This window comes from Manis pentadactyla, chromosome 10 (genome assembly GCF_030020395.1).
Source record: "Manis pentadactyla isolate mManPen7 chromosome 10, mManPen7.hap1, whole genome shotgun sequence".
NCBI classification, from domain to species: domain Eukaryota; kingdom Metazoa; phylum Chordata; class Mammalia; order Pholidota; family Manidae; genus Manis; species Manis pentadactyla.
In genome coordinates this window covers 770652-784372 of record NC_080028.1, presented here as the reverse complement: position 1 = coordinate 784372, position 13721 = coordinate 770652, and the positions used below count along the sequence as shown (strand labels likewise).

The 13721-nt window shown below is 53.8% G+C and overlaps 1 protein-coding gene across 1 annotated transcript in view; it reads right to left on the bottom strand.

Moving 5' to 3' along the window:
• Positions 1–1232: 1232 nt before the first annotated feature.
• Positions 1233–13721, bottom strand: part of TTLL8 (tubulin tyrosine ligase like 8) — a 53457-nt gene continuing 40968 nt past the window's right edge. The window contains exons 7-10 of the mRNA XM_057508418.1: positions 6738–6886; positions 4821–5061; positions 2343–2778; positions 1233–1754 (exon numbers count right to left, since the gene is read on the bottom strand). Of these exons, the coding sequence (XP_057364401.1) occupies positions 1488–1754; positions 2343–2778; positions 4821–5061; positions 6738–6886 (1093 nt within the window). The 3' untranslated portion in view covers positions 1233–1487. The remainder of the gene's footprint in view (positions 1755–2342; positions 2779–4820; positions 5062–6737; positions 6887–13721) is intronic.

The window sequence follows — 13721 nt, the reverse complement described above, 5'->3', positions numbered from 1 at the left end:
AGGGACATTTGGAGCAGAGACACACAGACAGCGCCACCTGAGGACCGGGCGCCAAGCGCTGATGGCAGGACCAGATGCCAAAGAGACAAGGAAGGGGTCTTCCTTGGCCTTCCAGGGAGCATGGCCCAGCTGACGCCTTGACTTGGCCTTCCAGCCTCCAGAGCTACAGGAGAGTGAGTTCTGTGGCCAAACCACCGGCTTGTGGTTTGGCACAGCAGCTAACACGGTTAATGGTTAAGCTGAAGCTGTGTGGCCCTATCGATGCCTCACTCCTAGAAGATGCCAGTAGACGGCCACATAGACAGTTCCTAATAGCAAAAATCTGCAAATGACCCTTATGGAGAGGTGAGCTGCTCAGTATGGGACTGACAGGCCTCAGTGGCAGATTGGACGTGGGGTAAGGAGGGTGGGCACGAGTGGGGATGTCCCACAAGGGCACTGCCGCTCTGAAAGCATATGGTCCTTGGGCCCAGAGCGGCAACTCGGGGGTGACCATGCACGTGTTCAACCAACAAACATCTGCTGTGCACCTGCTCTGGGCATGTGCCACCCCAAGTGCTGGAGTGGGGAAAGCAGCAGTAAGGACCTGTATGGGCAGCTGGCAGCTGGGGAGACAGACGCCCAGCAGACAGACAGGCGGGCCAAGAGACTGTTGGTGCAGGGAGGGGAGGGGGCAGCAGTGATGAAATAGGGCCTGTCGAGGAGGTGCGGGCACTGGATAGAGCATGACAGGGATGGGGCTGGCCCTGCCTTTCCTCATGCTACCCCCCGGGCCAGGCACCATGGGAAGCTGCCCTGATGCAGAGGCTCGGTGCCCCCCACACCTGTCTGCCCATGTGTGTACCCAGGCCTAGGAAAGGTGCCAGGGCTGTGTGCAGTCAGCTCAGAAAAGAAATGTGTGGACATTTCAGAAAACAGGACACAAGAGCCAAGTCATCTCTGGCCACAGCCTGTCTAGGGCCCTTGGAACTCAACCCCCGACCCACAAGACACCCCACCAGGAAGTGAGGCAAAGGCCGTCACCCGCCGGTCCTGAGGAGGGGACCCTGGTGCTCAGCCAGTCCCCAGAGCCCCCGGGGGGGCAAGACCCCCACCAGCCCCACCGCTTGGCTGGGCCCAGGACGGGGCCAGAGCGCCCCAACCCTTCCCTGAGCTCAGGCTGGCTTGCGCATCAGCACACGCTCCCTGCTTAGACCAAAGGCCGGCCTCTCCTCGCGGACTGAGCCGGCGGCCCAGGCAGACGCGGGATGAGGGCTCCCTGCACACCTGATGACCTGGCCGCTGAAGCACAGCGGCCCCCCGTCTTCATGCGTGGGAGCGCCGTCGGCAGTGGGCATCTAACAAGCTTGGACCCAAGAGTTTGTCAGGCTCGGCTTTGATGAGACCAGTTTTGGGGGCCTTATTGTCTACATGTTGATAATTACAAGTGGGGAACTCTTATCTTCCCGGCAGACTCGGTGTGCACGGACCTGACGTCACAGTCCCTCTCAGCCGAGCTCGCTGAGGGCACAGGCAGGCGCAAGGAGGGACCCCTCATCCTTCAGGTTCGGGTCCTGCTGGAGGGCCGGCTGTGGGGGTCCTGGCGCCAGGTCTGGCATGGCCAAGGAGCGCCTCACTTCTGGTGGCTGAGTGTCCGAGATGGAAGATGAAAAATTAACTTTGGAAGTGGGAAGCATTTGCTTCTTGGCTTTCCTCATGCCGACACCTTCCACGCAGAGGTCAGCCCTGTGGAACGGGGACAGCTCCACGGCAGGCTGGGGAGAGGAGGGCAAGGTTAGGGGTGCGAGGTCAGAGGTTGCTTCCTTTTCCCGGGTCTGCTGCCAGGTGGGTGTAAGGCCTTAGAGAGAAGCACAGGCCACAATTCCCAATGGCTGGGCTGCCTACTGGGTCCCTCCTCTAGGGAGGCCCAGGCACAGGGTCCCAGCCATGAAGCCATGTCACTGGCAAAGCCACCCACCAGGCCTGCTGCCCCACCTGCAGGAAGAGTACCTAGGGGAGCAGGACCCTGAAAGAGGGCAAGGCTGCTACCCATGGAGAGAGTGGTGGACACTGCCGACCGGAAAGGAACAGCCTAGAAGGGCCCAGGCCGTGCTTGCCCTGCCAGCCAAGGCTGGGGGTAGTGGTGTGGTGGCCACAGAGCTGGTGGTGGCTGGGGACAACACGGGGAAGGCTGGACCCCAGGGTCCCGAGTTAGCTTTGTGCTCAGTTCGCGTGAGGCAGGTGCACCCTGACCACGGCAGTGGGTGCAGGTGCCCGGCGCTCAGGTGCCCCCTGCAGAGGGTCTGCTTTCCGTGTGGGCTGGCACCCCAGCTCCTCTCCAGGAAGCAGCAGCACCCGCCCACCTGTCTCCACAGCAGCTCGAAGTTGCCGATGTCACAGTTGTGGTCTGTCCTGCGGTCCACCACCACCTTGATGGTGTCCTCTTGCACCTGCGCACAGAGCTTAGCTGTGACCGGCGTGGACGCATGCATGGTGGGGCTGGAGTTAATCTCGATCAGCCAGGGCTTGAAGTCCCGCCCCAGAACGAAGTCGGCACCGTACAGCTCGAAGCTGTTCCTGCGCGGCTCCATGTGGTCCTGGGCCATGCACATGACCTGGACAATGGTGCGCTTCATGGATGGGTAGATGACGCTGCCCCACAGGGCCCCGCGGCCCCGCCTCTGCAGGTACTCCTGGAACCGGGTGCTGGTCCACATGTTGTGGCGTGGCAGCAGGGGGCTGCGGTCCTTGTCGTTCTTGAGGTGCTTCTGGATGGAGTTGTTGCACAGATGGATGGCACTGCCAGGGGAGGGCACCGTCAGGTAGCTGCCTTCCCGGACCCAGGCCCCTTTCTGGACCCCACCTCCGGACCCGGACCCCACTCCAGACCCAGACCCCGCCTCTGGACAATGCCCTGAGATACCCTCTCACCTGCCTCTGAAGCCCTGTCCCCCAGACCCTTGCCCCATTCTGTAAACCCCACCTTGACCTCACTCTGGACCGTGCCCTCAGACCCCGCCTCTGGACACCCCTACCCCACAGAACCCTCTCCCCACCCTGCTCCCCACCCCAGTCCCTGCCTACCTCCTACCCCACAGACGCCAAGCCCTTCCCTGCCCAGCACAGGGCAGCTGCCAACCAGGTCCCCTTCCTGAGGCAGCCTTGGAGCACCCCTCCCAGCCTGGGGGCACCATGGGCCGTGGGGACAGGCAGGAGCCCACCAGTTGGAGCCACCCCCAGAGGGGTCCTGTGAGCACAGCCTCCCCCGTCTCACGTTCCCCATCTACACACAGCAGTGAGGTAGGCCCTTAAAGAGCTGGTCTGATGAGACAAGGTGAAAAAGATTTTTATACTCTTGCCTCGTTCTAAACAGCATTTAAAATGAATAAGATCTAAAAGATGATAAACTTGTATGGCGCCTGCCACTGCGATTTTCATTGAAATGTGTCACTGGCCCTGGGAGTCTGGCCTGGGTGCTGAGCCTGCAGCAATCAGCAGATGCAAGGGAATCGCAGCCGCACACAGCATGCTGGAGGGTCTGGAGACAGGACGGGGGTATAGGGTAGGGGACCCACGGAGCTGACACCACACTGTCGGTTTTGTCCATTTGTGCAAGGTGCAGCCATGCCCGCTTCAAAGGCGATTTCTGGAAGTGCCCCGTCAGCTCGGGGTGAGGGCTGTGGCCCCAGATGAACAATCAATCAGGGTACAGAAAAGGTAACCGACGTCCTGGCCGTGGGGCCGCTCCCTGCCCAGGAGACTCCTTGTGCACCGTGAGCTCCAGGGCTTCTCCACCCCTTCCCGGCCTGGTGGGGACAAACTCGCTCCTGGAGCTGCCTGCCAGGACCCCTTCTCCCCAGTGGTCTGCTCCTGCCCAAGTGGCCTGCCTGGCGTGACTCCGGTGTGGCCACACCCTAGTCCAGGGACGTGGCTAACCCTCTAGGTGTTGGCTGAGCCATTCTCAGGGTGATGCTGAGGCTGCCCCCGGGGCTCACTGAGTGTGCTCAGAGAGCAGAGAGCCAGGAGCCCTTAGTCTGGGCAGCGAGGAGGCGGGATTCTCTGCTGTGAGGACGGCAAGTCTCGGAGGCTCCAAAGACCAGCTCTCACTGTCCCCACCAAACACATGCCACACCGGGACTCTGGTGAGGTGCCGGTTCACCTGCCCCAGGGCTCCCACTCTGGGCTGGCTGAGCCTCTGCCCGGTACCCCAGCACCTCCACATAGCACCTTCTGCACTCTGCACCAGGGGCCTAGCGATCCAGGGTACTCCAGACCTTTCATCCTGCCTGGCATGGCTGGGGTCCTCAGTGGCCTGCCTCATAGCCCACAGGCTGCCTCAGGGGGCACTGCCCTGCACCCCTCAGTGGCTCTGGCAGCCCCCTCACTCATTTGCAGGGTCCCTACCACAGGGCTTCTGGGGCTCACAAAGAGAAGGCCCTGCAGGGGCTCCTGGAAGGTTGAGGGGCTGGCACAGGCAGACATCTGCTGCTCACCAGCTGTCCTGGGGCCCTCCTGGAGGTGCCCTGGTCTGTGTTCCTGGTGGGCCCTGAGAGAGCAGGACAGTAATGGTGTGTGACCATGGCCAGCCACTCAGCTCCCAGCAGACGGGGCAGCACACACCGTGCAGGGTGGGTCTGCCTGTGGCTGAGGCGTGTTAAGCCTTGGCCATGCCTGGCACCTCGCAGGCACATGGAAAACGGTCCTTTTAGGACTTTCTGGAGAAGGCACACATCGTGGGGGTGCAGAGCACCGGCTTTGAAGGGCAGTGGGCTGGGCCTTTCTCTTGGGAAGGGAAGCCTCAGTTTCCCCGTCTGTCCGTCACATGGTGACCCCCCACTGACCTGTCCAGGCTGTCCAGGGAGAAGCGCTGTGTCGAGAACCGTAGGTAGCTCTCCTTGTAGAACCAGATGGTCAGGGGGTTCCAGTCAGTGACCAGGAACCACTGCCTGATGTCAAACTTGGTGTCGTAGATGAGCAGTGGCGTCTCTATGTACTTCTGCACCACCCACTTGGCCTTGGTGGGGAGGTCGTCTGCGGCCACCAACCCCAGGATGTCCTCCACGCGGTTCATGCACACTATGTCTGCAAGCATTCACCACTCAGCCCCGAGCACAGCGTGCGTGATGGAGGCTCAGCCCTGAGACCCAGAGCGGCTTCTCTTGGACCAGGAGGCGGTGCAGCTGCGGGCCGGGCAGGTAAGGCTTTGCCCTCGGGTTAGGGCCCCAGCCAGTGCGGCCCCCAGGCCTGGCCCCCAGGACTCCAGAGCAGACCCGGAATGGGGAGGGGCAAGGATGGGGTCAGGGACGCTCTCAAAAGGCAGCCAGCATGCAGTGGCTGAGCCCCGGCCCTGGGGGTGGGGTGGGCAAGGGCTCAGGCAAGCCAGCAGGCAGAGATGAGCTGTGTCCCAGAGATGCTGGCTGTGAGGGGCAGGCTCCAGGGACCCCGGGTCCGGGGAGGCCTCACACCCCAGGATGATGGAACGAATGGGGTGAGCCAGGGCAAGGGCAGCCAGGGTGCACCAATGTTCACCCACCATTGTCAGTCCTGCTTTTTTTTCCTAGTTTATGATTTCTCACCCTCACCCCCTGCAAAGTTAGGTCACACTGGTAGTACTGGTGACATCTGAGCTCTTAATGTCACCAGTAGGTCTCCTGCCCTCCCTTTCTCTGCTGGGACCTCCTGACGCGTGAGGGGAGGGATGTTGTAAGATGGTGGAGGTACTTTGATGGGCAGACCCCCTGCCACCCTCCTGTGCCAACCCACAATAGACAACAAGCGTGAGTAGAGACAGACTGGGCTTGAGAACCACCGAGGTTTGGGAACGGCTGTTCCATAGCATGACCCAGCCCCTCCTGATGGGAGCGCTGTCTGCAGAGGCCCAGAGCCCAGGACACCCAGGAGGTGAGCTTTCTCACAAAAATACAAGACTAGTGTCTTCAGTCATAGCAAGATGAGACCTTGCCGTCCTGGAATGAAAGCCTAGGACAAAGTGACAAACCGCTGAAGTTGTTCTGGGCCAAGAGCAGGAGGCACCTAGATGCCAGGCACAGCCAGTGACCGGGCAGAAAGAGGTGCATTCAGTTTTGAACAGGTGGGTTTGAGGTGTCCATGGAGCAGCCCTGGGGAGCAGGTGTCCAGGGTGGGAGGAAGGTCTGCCTGATGAATGGGAGGAGGGGACACCTGCACACAGACGCCACTGTCAGAGGAGTGGGCTCAGGACAGAGCCCAAGGGGCACACCGGCCCCACGCAGGGAGGGCGGCGCTTGGGCAGCAGGCGGGAGCTCAGGAATGAGATCATGTTAGGTCTGAATGCAGTAACATGACAAATTAATAGAGATTTTTAAAAAATCACATAAAAATTAACTACTTATAAACTTAAACCAATGAAACCCTTCAAACAACTCAAGGGGTGAATGGAATATCCAAGCAAGAAATAAAGTCTAGACACTCAGGAATGTCAATATCATATAACATAAGCAAGAAGTTGCAGCTAAGGCCATATTTGGAGGAAATTTCATAGCCTTACAGGCCAGTTTAACTTAAACAGCAAACCTCGGAGCATAGCCGTGTTGGCCAGTGTCATCAAGATGCCCATTCCCCCGGCACCAGGGCCACTGGGTGCCTGTGAGTCCTGGCCCCACGGACCATGGTGTCCAGCCCACTCGGCTGCCATGGCTGGCTGTCCTCACAGGCCCACCCAGGAGGGCCCACCCCAGCCTTGGCGGACTCGTGTGCATGGTGCCTGTCCTGGGACTCACCTCGGCCACGAGACTTGGCTGCAGGCTTTATGATCCAAATGTTGCGGAGCCCGTCGATCTGCGTCTGGGGGCTCACAGATGTGACTTTGTCTAGTAGAGCCTGGCACCGCGAAAAGTGATTCCTTGGACTGGGGATGAAAGCGTTGCCGCTACAAAGCAAGTCCCAGAGACTATGTGAGATTTTGCAGGAGCACAGGCTTTGCCCACCTGGCACCAGGCAGGCAGCCAGCCAGGAGGGAGGGTGAGGGGTATGCCTAGCACTTGCTCCTGCCCCCATGTGGGGCACCTGGGACATGTCCCTGCAAGGCTGCTCCTGGCTGGGGCCATGCAGAGACACGGGGGACCCCGATTCGTGGGCCCAGACTGCACAGACTCCCCAGGAGCACTGGGCCTGGGGCCCGCAAAAGCTGCAGGGAGACAAGGGGGATGTGACCCTCACAGGCCTGTGTGTCTGGAGGTGGGTGGCAGCACCCTGTGTCCTGCAGGTGAGGCGGGCTGGACTGTCAGCGGGATGCCAGTGGCCACAGTCGTGGCAGCAAGGGGGCCGGCTCAAGAAGCCACCATGGTAAAGCCACAGCAGCTGGCAGGGCCATTGGGTAGGTTTCAGAGCCTGGTGGTGCTTTGCTGAAGCCTGGGACGGGGAAACCCGCCCCCTGCCTCAGACCCCCAGGCTACAGCTGAGGCTCCATGGATGCCTGCACAGCCCGTGGCGGTGGCCTGGCACATGGTTGTCTGTGCATGACGTTCTGTTCACACCTCCTGGGGACGGAGGACAACAGGGAGGGATAAGGAAGTGGGGGTGCCTCTGATGATGGGCGGTGGCCCCAACATCGTAAGCTGCAGGTGGGGGCAGGGAAAGCAAAGGCTGTCCAGCGGTGAGCTAGGGTGACGGTCAGTGGCGCACGGCTCCTGGTTCTAAGTGGACATACCAAAGGGGACCCCAACCCGCCAGGACCTCTTTTGCAGCAAACATACTCAATCCAACCCCAGATGACAACAGGACATGACGAAATGAGCGCAAGTCCTGTGATCCAAAACAGGCCTGTTGGCCGCAGGCGGCCCATGAGCACGGTGCTGAGACCTGGCAAGACGCAAGAGCGTCACTATGCTGGCCAGGGCCTATGTGCCCAGGGACCAGAGAACTGACGGCGACAGGCCTGCAGTCTCAACTGTGGCTCAGAAGGAAGACTGGTGGCTGGCCCTCCCCGGGAAGGCAACCCCAGGGCCTTTCCCGAGGCCTCGGAGCCTGGGCCCAGCACAGTGCCTGCCCTTGGCATGGCAGCACCGGGGTGTCCTGGGAGTGACGCTGTGGCCTTGCCCTGGAGGGAGAGGACGGGAGGATGGGGGGCTGTCCGCAAGCCCGGTCAAGGCGGCCTGGACACCTCAATCCTGAGAACCAGCCGCTCCCCGATGCCAAGGTAAACGTGCACAGCGGGCCTTTCTGGCTCTGAGACCCGCACACCACACTCAGGCCCCAGGCCCCAGGATGGTGAAGAAGGGCGGGACTGCGCTCAGCAGCCCCGGGGCCCAGGGCCTGCACGGGTTTGCTGCCACCCTGTGGCTTCTCCTGGGACTCTTCTCTCTGGTTGTGCAGGAAAACAGTGGAGCGCGCGGCGCCCTCCCCGAAATGCAGTTTGGTAGCCTGCCACCCGGCTGGCACTGTGAGCACTTGCAGCCTCCCGGGTACACCGTCCCGGCCAGTCCCCACTGCCTCCCGACCCCCACCCACGTGAGCGCACCCTCCTGTCCCTGAGCTTCACATCAGCGGAATCGCACGACATGCGCTTGGGTCTGGCCTCTGACCGTTAGGTGCACGCGTGGCACTGCGTGAGTCGGTCAGCAGCTCCTATCACACCGGCGGGGTGACATCGGGCTGTTGTGAGTGAAGTCCTCCTGAGGACACGTGTTCATTTCTCATAGATGAATGCCTCAGCACGCACAGGTGGGGTCTAGGGCGTGTAGATGCCCAAGTTTATGAGAAGCTGCCCAGAGCTTTCCTACACGGGCTGTGCTGACGTGCACTCCCACCAGCTCCGCGCAGCAGGTTGGCGCTCCAGCCGCCCCCGCGCTGGCGGCACCGGTGTCCTCAGCCTCACACCCCGCCACCCCGGTGGGTGTGTGGTGGGCTCTCGTGGCTTTGACTTCTCTGATGCGTAACACTGAGCACCTGTTCACATTCCCTTATGCTTATTGGCCACTTGGATGTGTCCTTTGTTCAAGTCTTTTGATATTTGCAATGGGATCATTTCTCTTGTTGGCGTATAGGAGTTCTTTATATATTCTAGATATGAGACTTCATTGGATATGCGTGTTGTGAACCTGTTCCTCCAGTTTGTGGTTTGTCTTTTCATTCTCTTTCTAGTGTTTCTGATGAACAGAATTCTTTAGTGTCCAAAAAGTGTAATTTACCAATTTCTTTCTATTATGATGAGCGCTTTTATTTATTTATTTTTATTAAGGTATTATTACTATACACTCTTCTGAAGGTTTCACATGAAAAACAATGTGGCACTACCTTCACCCATATTATCAAGTCCCCCCCATAGCACATTGCAGTCACTGCCCCCCAGTGCAGCAAGATGCCCCAGAGTGACTATTTGCTGATGAGTGCTTTTAGTGAGTTATTTTAGAAATCTTTGCCTTCCTTGTCATGAAGACATACTTTAATGTTTTCTTATTTTTTAACTTTCACGTATTACATGATACATCCCAAATTAAGCTTTGTGCATTTGTGAAGCAGTACTTTTTCCTTAACGATGCTCTTTGCTCAAGCACCGTTCGGTGGAAAGATAGCCGTTCCTCACTGAAGCCGGACTTTACTCACAACAGCCCGATGTCACCCCGCCGGTGTGAAAGGAGCTGCTGACCGACTCACGCAGCGGCACCTTGAGCTTACGGGCTCAGCCATATAAGGACATATTTCCGGACTCTCTGTTCAGTTACACTGGTCTGTTTATCGACTTGATCCCAATACCACACTGCCTTACTTATTGTAGATTTGTAGTAAGTCTGGGATATTGGGCATAAGGCTTCTAATTTTGTTTGGTTTGGTTTTATATACACACACATACTCGTTAGGTCATTAATTTCTCTAATTTTATAATCTGTGTCTATGATCTTCAATATATCTTGTTTTATTATTTTCTGGATATTTGCTATTACTGTAAATTGTATTTTTTAAATTCTATTTTATGATTGTTGCTAGTGCATAGAAAAAAAATGACTTGTATATCAAATTGTTACCTAGTGACCTTGCTAAACTCATTTATGATACTTTTTGATTTTTAAAATTTTCTATGTGCACAGTCAGTAAATAGTTTTATATCTTCTTTTCTGATCTCATGCCTTCCCCCACCCGTATTATTAAACTAAATGGACAATTTGGTCAATACTGAATCAAAGTCATGATAGCGGGCATTTTTATCTTTCTGATTTCAAGGGGAACACTTTCAATACATAACCATTAAGAAATACATTAGCTTTAGAGTTTTTCTAGATAAATTTTATCAAATTAGGAAGTTTCTTTCCTTAGTTTGCTAAAAAACCACCTTTGCATCTATGGAGATGACCATACTGTTTTCCTTCTTTATTCTGTAAATCTAATGAAATGGACCAATTGTTTTTTTCTCTAATTTTTTTTTATTGTGGTAAAATACACATAACATAAAACTAATCTTAGCCATTTTAAACATACATGTTAGTGGCATGAAGCACGTTCACCTTCTGTGCAGCACTGCCCCCCATCTCAGAACGCTTCATCTCGTGAAGCTGAAACTCTGTCCCCACTGAACACAAACTCCCCATTCCCCCATGTGGGGCTCCCCACCTGTGGCACCAGCCATTCTACTTTCTGTCTCTGTGATTTTGACTACTTAAGTACCTCATATAAGTGGAATCGTAAAGTATTTGTCTTTTTGTGAATGGCTGATTTCACTTATTATAATGTCCTCAAGGTTCATCCATGTTGTAGCAGGTGTCAGAAATATCTTCCTTTTAAGGCTGAAAAATACCCCACTGACTGACTTTTGAACGTTAAACCAACCTGAGTTCCTGGAACTCAAGATTGGAAATCAAAAAATAAAATTGTTTTCAGTCATAGATGACACATCCTGTGTGTAGTAGAAAATCGTAAGGAATCACCCACACATGCTATGAACTAGAACTGGTAAGTGAGCTCAGCAAAGGCAGTTACAAGATCAATATAAAAAAAATCAATTGTATTTATATATGATCCAAACAAAAAAATCCTAAAGTAGAATTAAGAAAGAAATTCTATTCATTTAAGAAGGAAAGTGCAAGATTTGAACACTGAAAACTACAAAATGTGGTTAGACTTTTTTAAAAGTTCTAAGCAAGCGGAGAAGCACTCCATCCCCATGGATTAGAAGACTCAATATTACTAAGAACCAGAAAATACCTAGAAAGACAGGAAAAGATTAGGATTGGACCCAGCTAAGACAGGAGGAGGAGCTTTATGGGATGACAGAAATGCTCTAATACTGGACTGTGGTGATAGCTGTAGAACATGATGAATTTTCTAAAAATCATTGAATTGTACATTTACCATGAATGGGCTTATGGCATTCAAATAATAATTCAGTAAGTGTATTTTAAAAACTTAGGCTGAACTACAATGGAAAAACTTGGATGCCTCCTGCTTGGTTACCAAGATCTATGTGAGCAAGACTCTCCGGCTGTGAACAGGCCAGATGCAAAGCCCTGTTACATTTTACACTACAGCAACCCTGATTTGTGACAATGCCATATGGTGGGGAAAATAAAAACTTCTCAATAAATTGTGCCATTTTCAATATTCATATGGAAAAATATATCATGATACCTATCTAACATCATATGCAAAAATCAACTGTGAATGAACTGTATATAAAATATATTAAAGGTAAAATCATGGATATTTTAAAAGAAAACAGTACAAATTCATGACTTGGAAAAAACAAGGATTTCTTGAATACTACTACAAAACATCAGTCCTAAAAAGAAACTCAGATAAATTGGATTGTATTATGATTAATGAATCTTCTATCAAAAGACATCAAGAGAATTTTTAAAACCCACAGAATGGGAGAAGATACTTGCAACATATATATCAGACAATGGACTCTTACCTACAACATATATAAAACTCCTATAAATCGAAACAAAAGAGACAAGACAACAGAATGGGCAAGAGACTTAAATAGTGACTTCACAAAGAGCATATCCATGCAGCCAGTAAACACGAAAAGAGGATAAACTTCACCAGTCATCAGGGAAATACATCTAGAAGAATTCATATATGAGAATAGGAATTTTCTGGAAAAGGGAGTAAAGACAATGGACTACTCCTACTATGAATTAAGTTCTACATATATAGTAATTAAAACTGGGGGGGCGGAAGATGGCGGCGTGAGTAGAGCAGCGGAAATCTCCTCCCAAAACAACATATATCTATGAAAATATAACAAAGACAACCCTTCCTAGAATAAAGACCAGAGAACACAGGACAATATCCAGACCACATCCGCACCTGAGAGAACCCAGCACCTCTCGAAGGGGGTAAGATACAAGCCCCGGCATCGCGGGAGCCGAGCGCCCCTCCCCCCAGCTCCCGGCGGGAGAAGAGCAGGCAGAGCGGGAGGGAGACGGAGCCCAGGACTGCCGAACACCCAGCCCCCGCCATCCGGGCCAGAGCGCAGGGCGCTCGATACTAGGAAAACAGGGCAGCAAGAAGTGAGCGGGCACTGGAGGCTGGGCGACAGAGGGCATAAGAAAAGCGCGCGACCATTTTTTTTTTTTGCTTTTTTGCGGCTTTGTTTTGGCGAGCGCTTTTTGGAAGTCTTAAAGGGACAGGGACCCCAATACTAGGGAAACAGGGCAGAAAGACCGGTGAGCAGAGGCCTGAGGCTGGCACCGGAGAATAAAGAAAAACGAACGACCACCTTTTTTTTTTAATTAAAAAATTTTTTTTTCTTGTTTTTTTTTGTGGTCGTTGTTTTGTTTTGGCGGGTGCTTTTTGGAAGTCTTAAAGGGGCAGGGCGGGTCACTTAATCCAGAGGTAGGGAATCCGGGATCTCTGGGCACCCTAACACCTGGGCTGCAGGGAGCAGGGAGGCCCCTTACGGAGATAAATAGCCTCCCAGCCGCTCCTGCTCCAACGCGACTCCACCATTTTGGAGCAGCTGCCCGAGCCAGGCCACGCCCACAGCAACAGCGGAGATTAACTCCATAGCAGCCGGGCAGGAAGCAGAAACCCTCTCTGCGCGCAGCTGCGCAGCACAAGCCACTAGAGGCCGCTGTTCTCCCAGGAGAGGAGGGCCACAAACCAACAAGAAGGGAAGTCCTTCCAGCCGTCACTCGTCCCAGCTCTGCAGACTATTCCTATCACCATGAAAAGGCAAAGCTACAGGCAGACAAAGATCACAGAGACAACACCAGAGAAGGAGACAGACCTAACCAGTCTTCCTGACAAAGAATTCAAAATAAGAATCATAAACATGCTGACAGAGATGCAGAGAAATACGCAAGAGAAATGGGATGAAGTCCGGAGGGAGATCACAGATGCCAGAAAGGAGATTGCAGAAATGAAACAAACTCTGGAAGGGTTTATAAGCAGAATGGATAGGATGCAAGAGGCCATTGATGGAATTGAAACCAGAGAACAGGAACGCATAGAAGCTGACATAGAGAGAGACAAAAGGATCTCCAGGAATGAAACAATATTAAGAGAACTGTGTGACCAATCTAAAAGGAGCAATATCCGTATTATAGGGGTCCCAGAAGAAGAAGAGAGAGGCAAAGAGATGGAAAGTATCTTAGAAGAAATAATTGCTGAAAACTTCCCCACACTGGGGGAGGAAGTAATCAAACAGACCACGGAAATACACAGAACCCCCAACAGAAAGGATCCAAGAAGGGCAACACCAAGACACATAATAATTAAAATGGCAAAGATCAAGGACAAGGAAAGAGTGTTAAAGGCAGCTA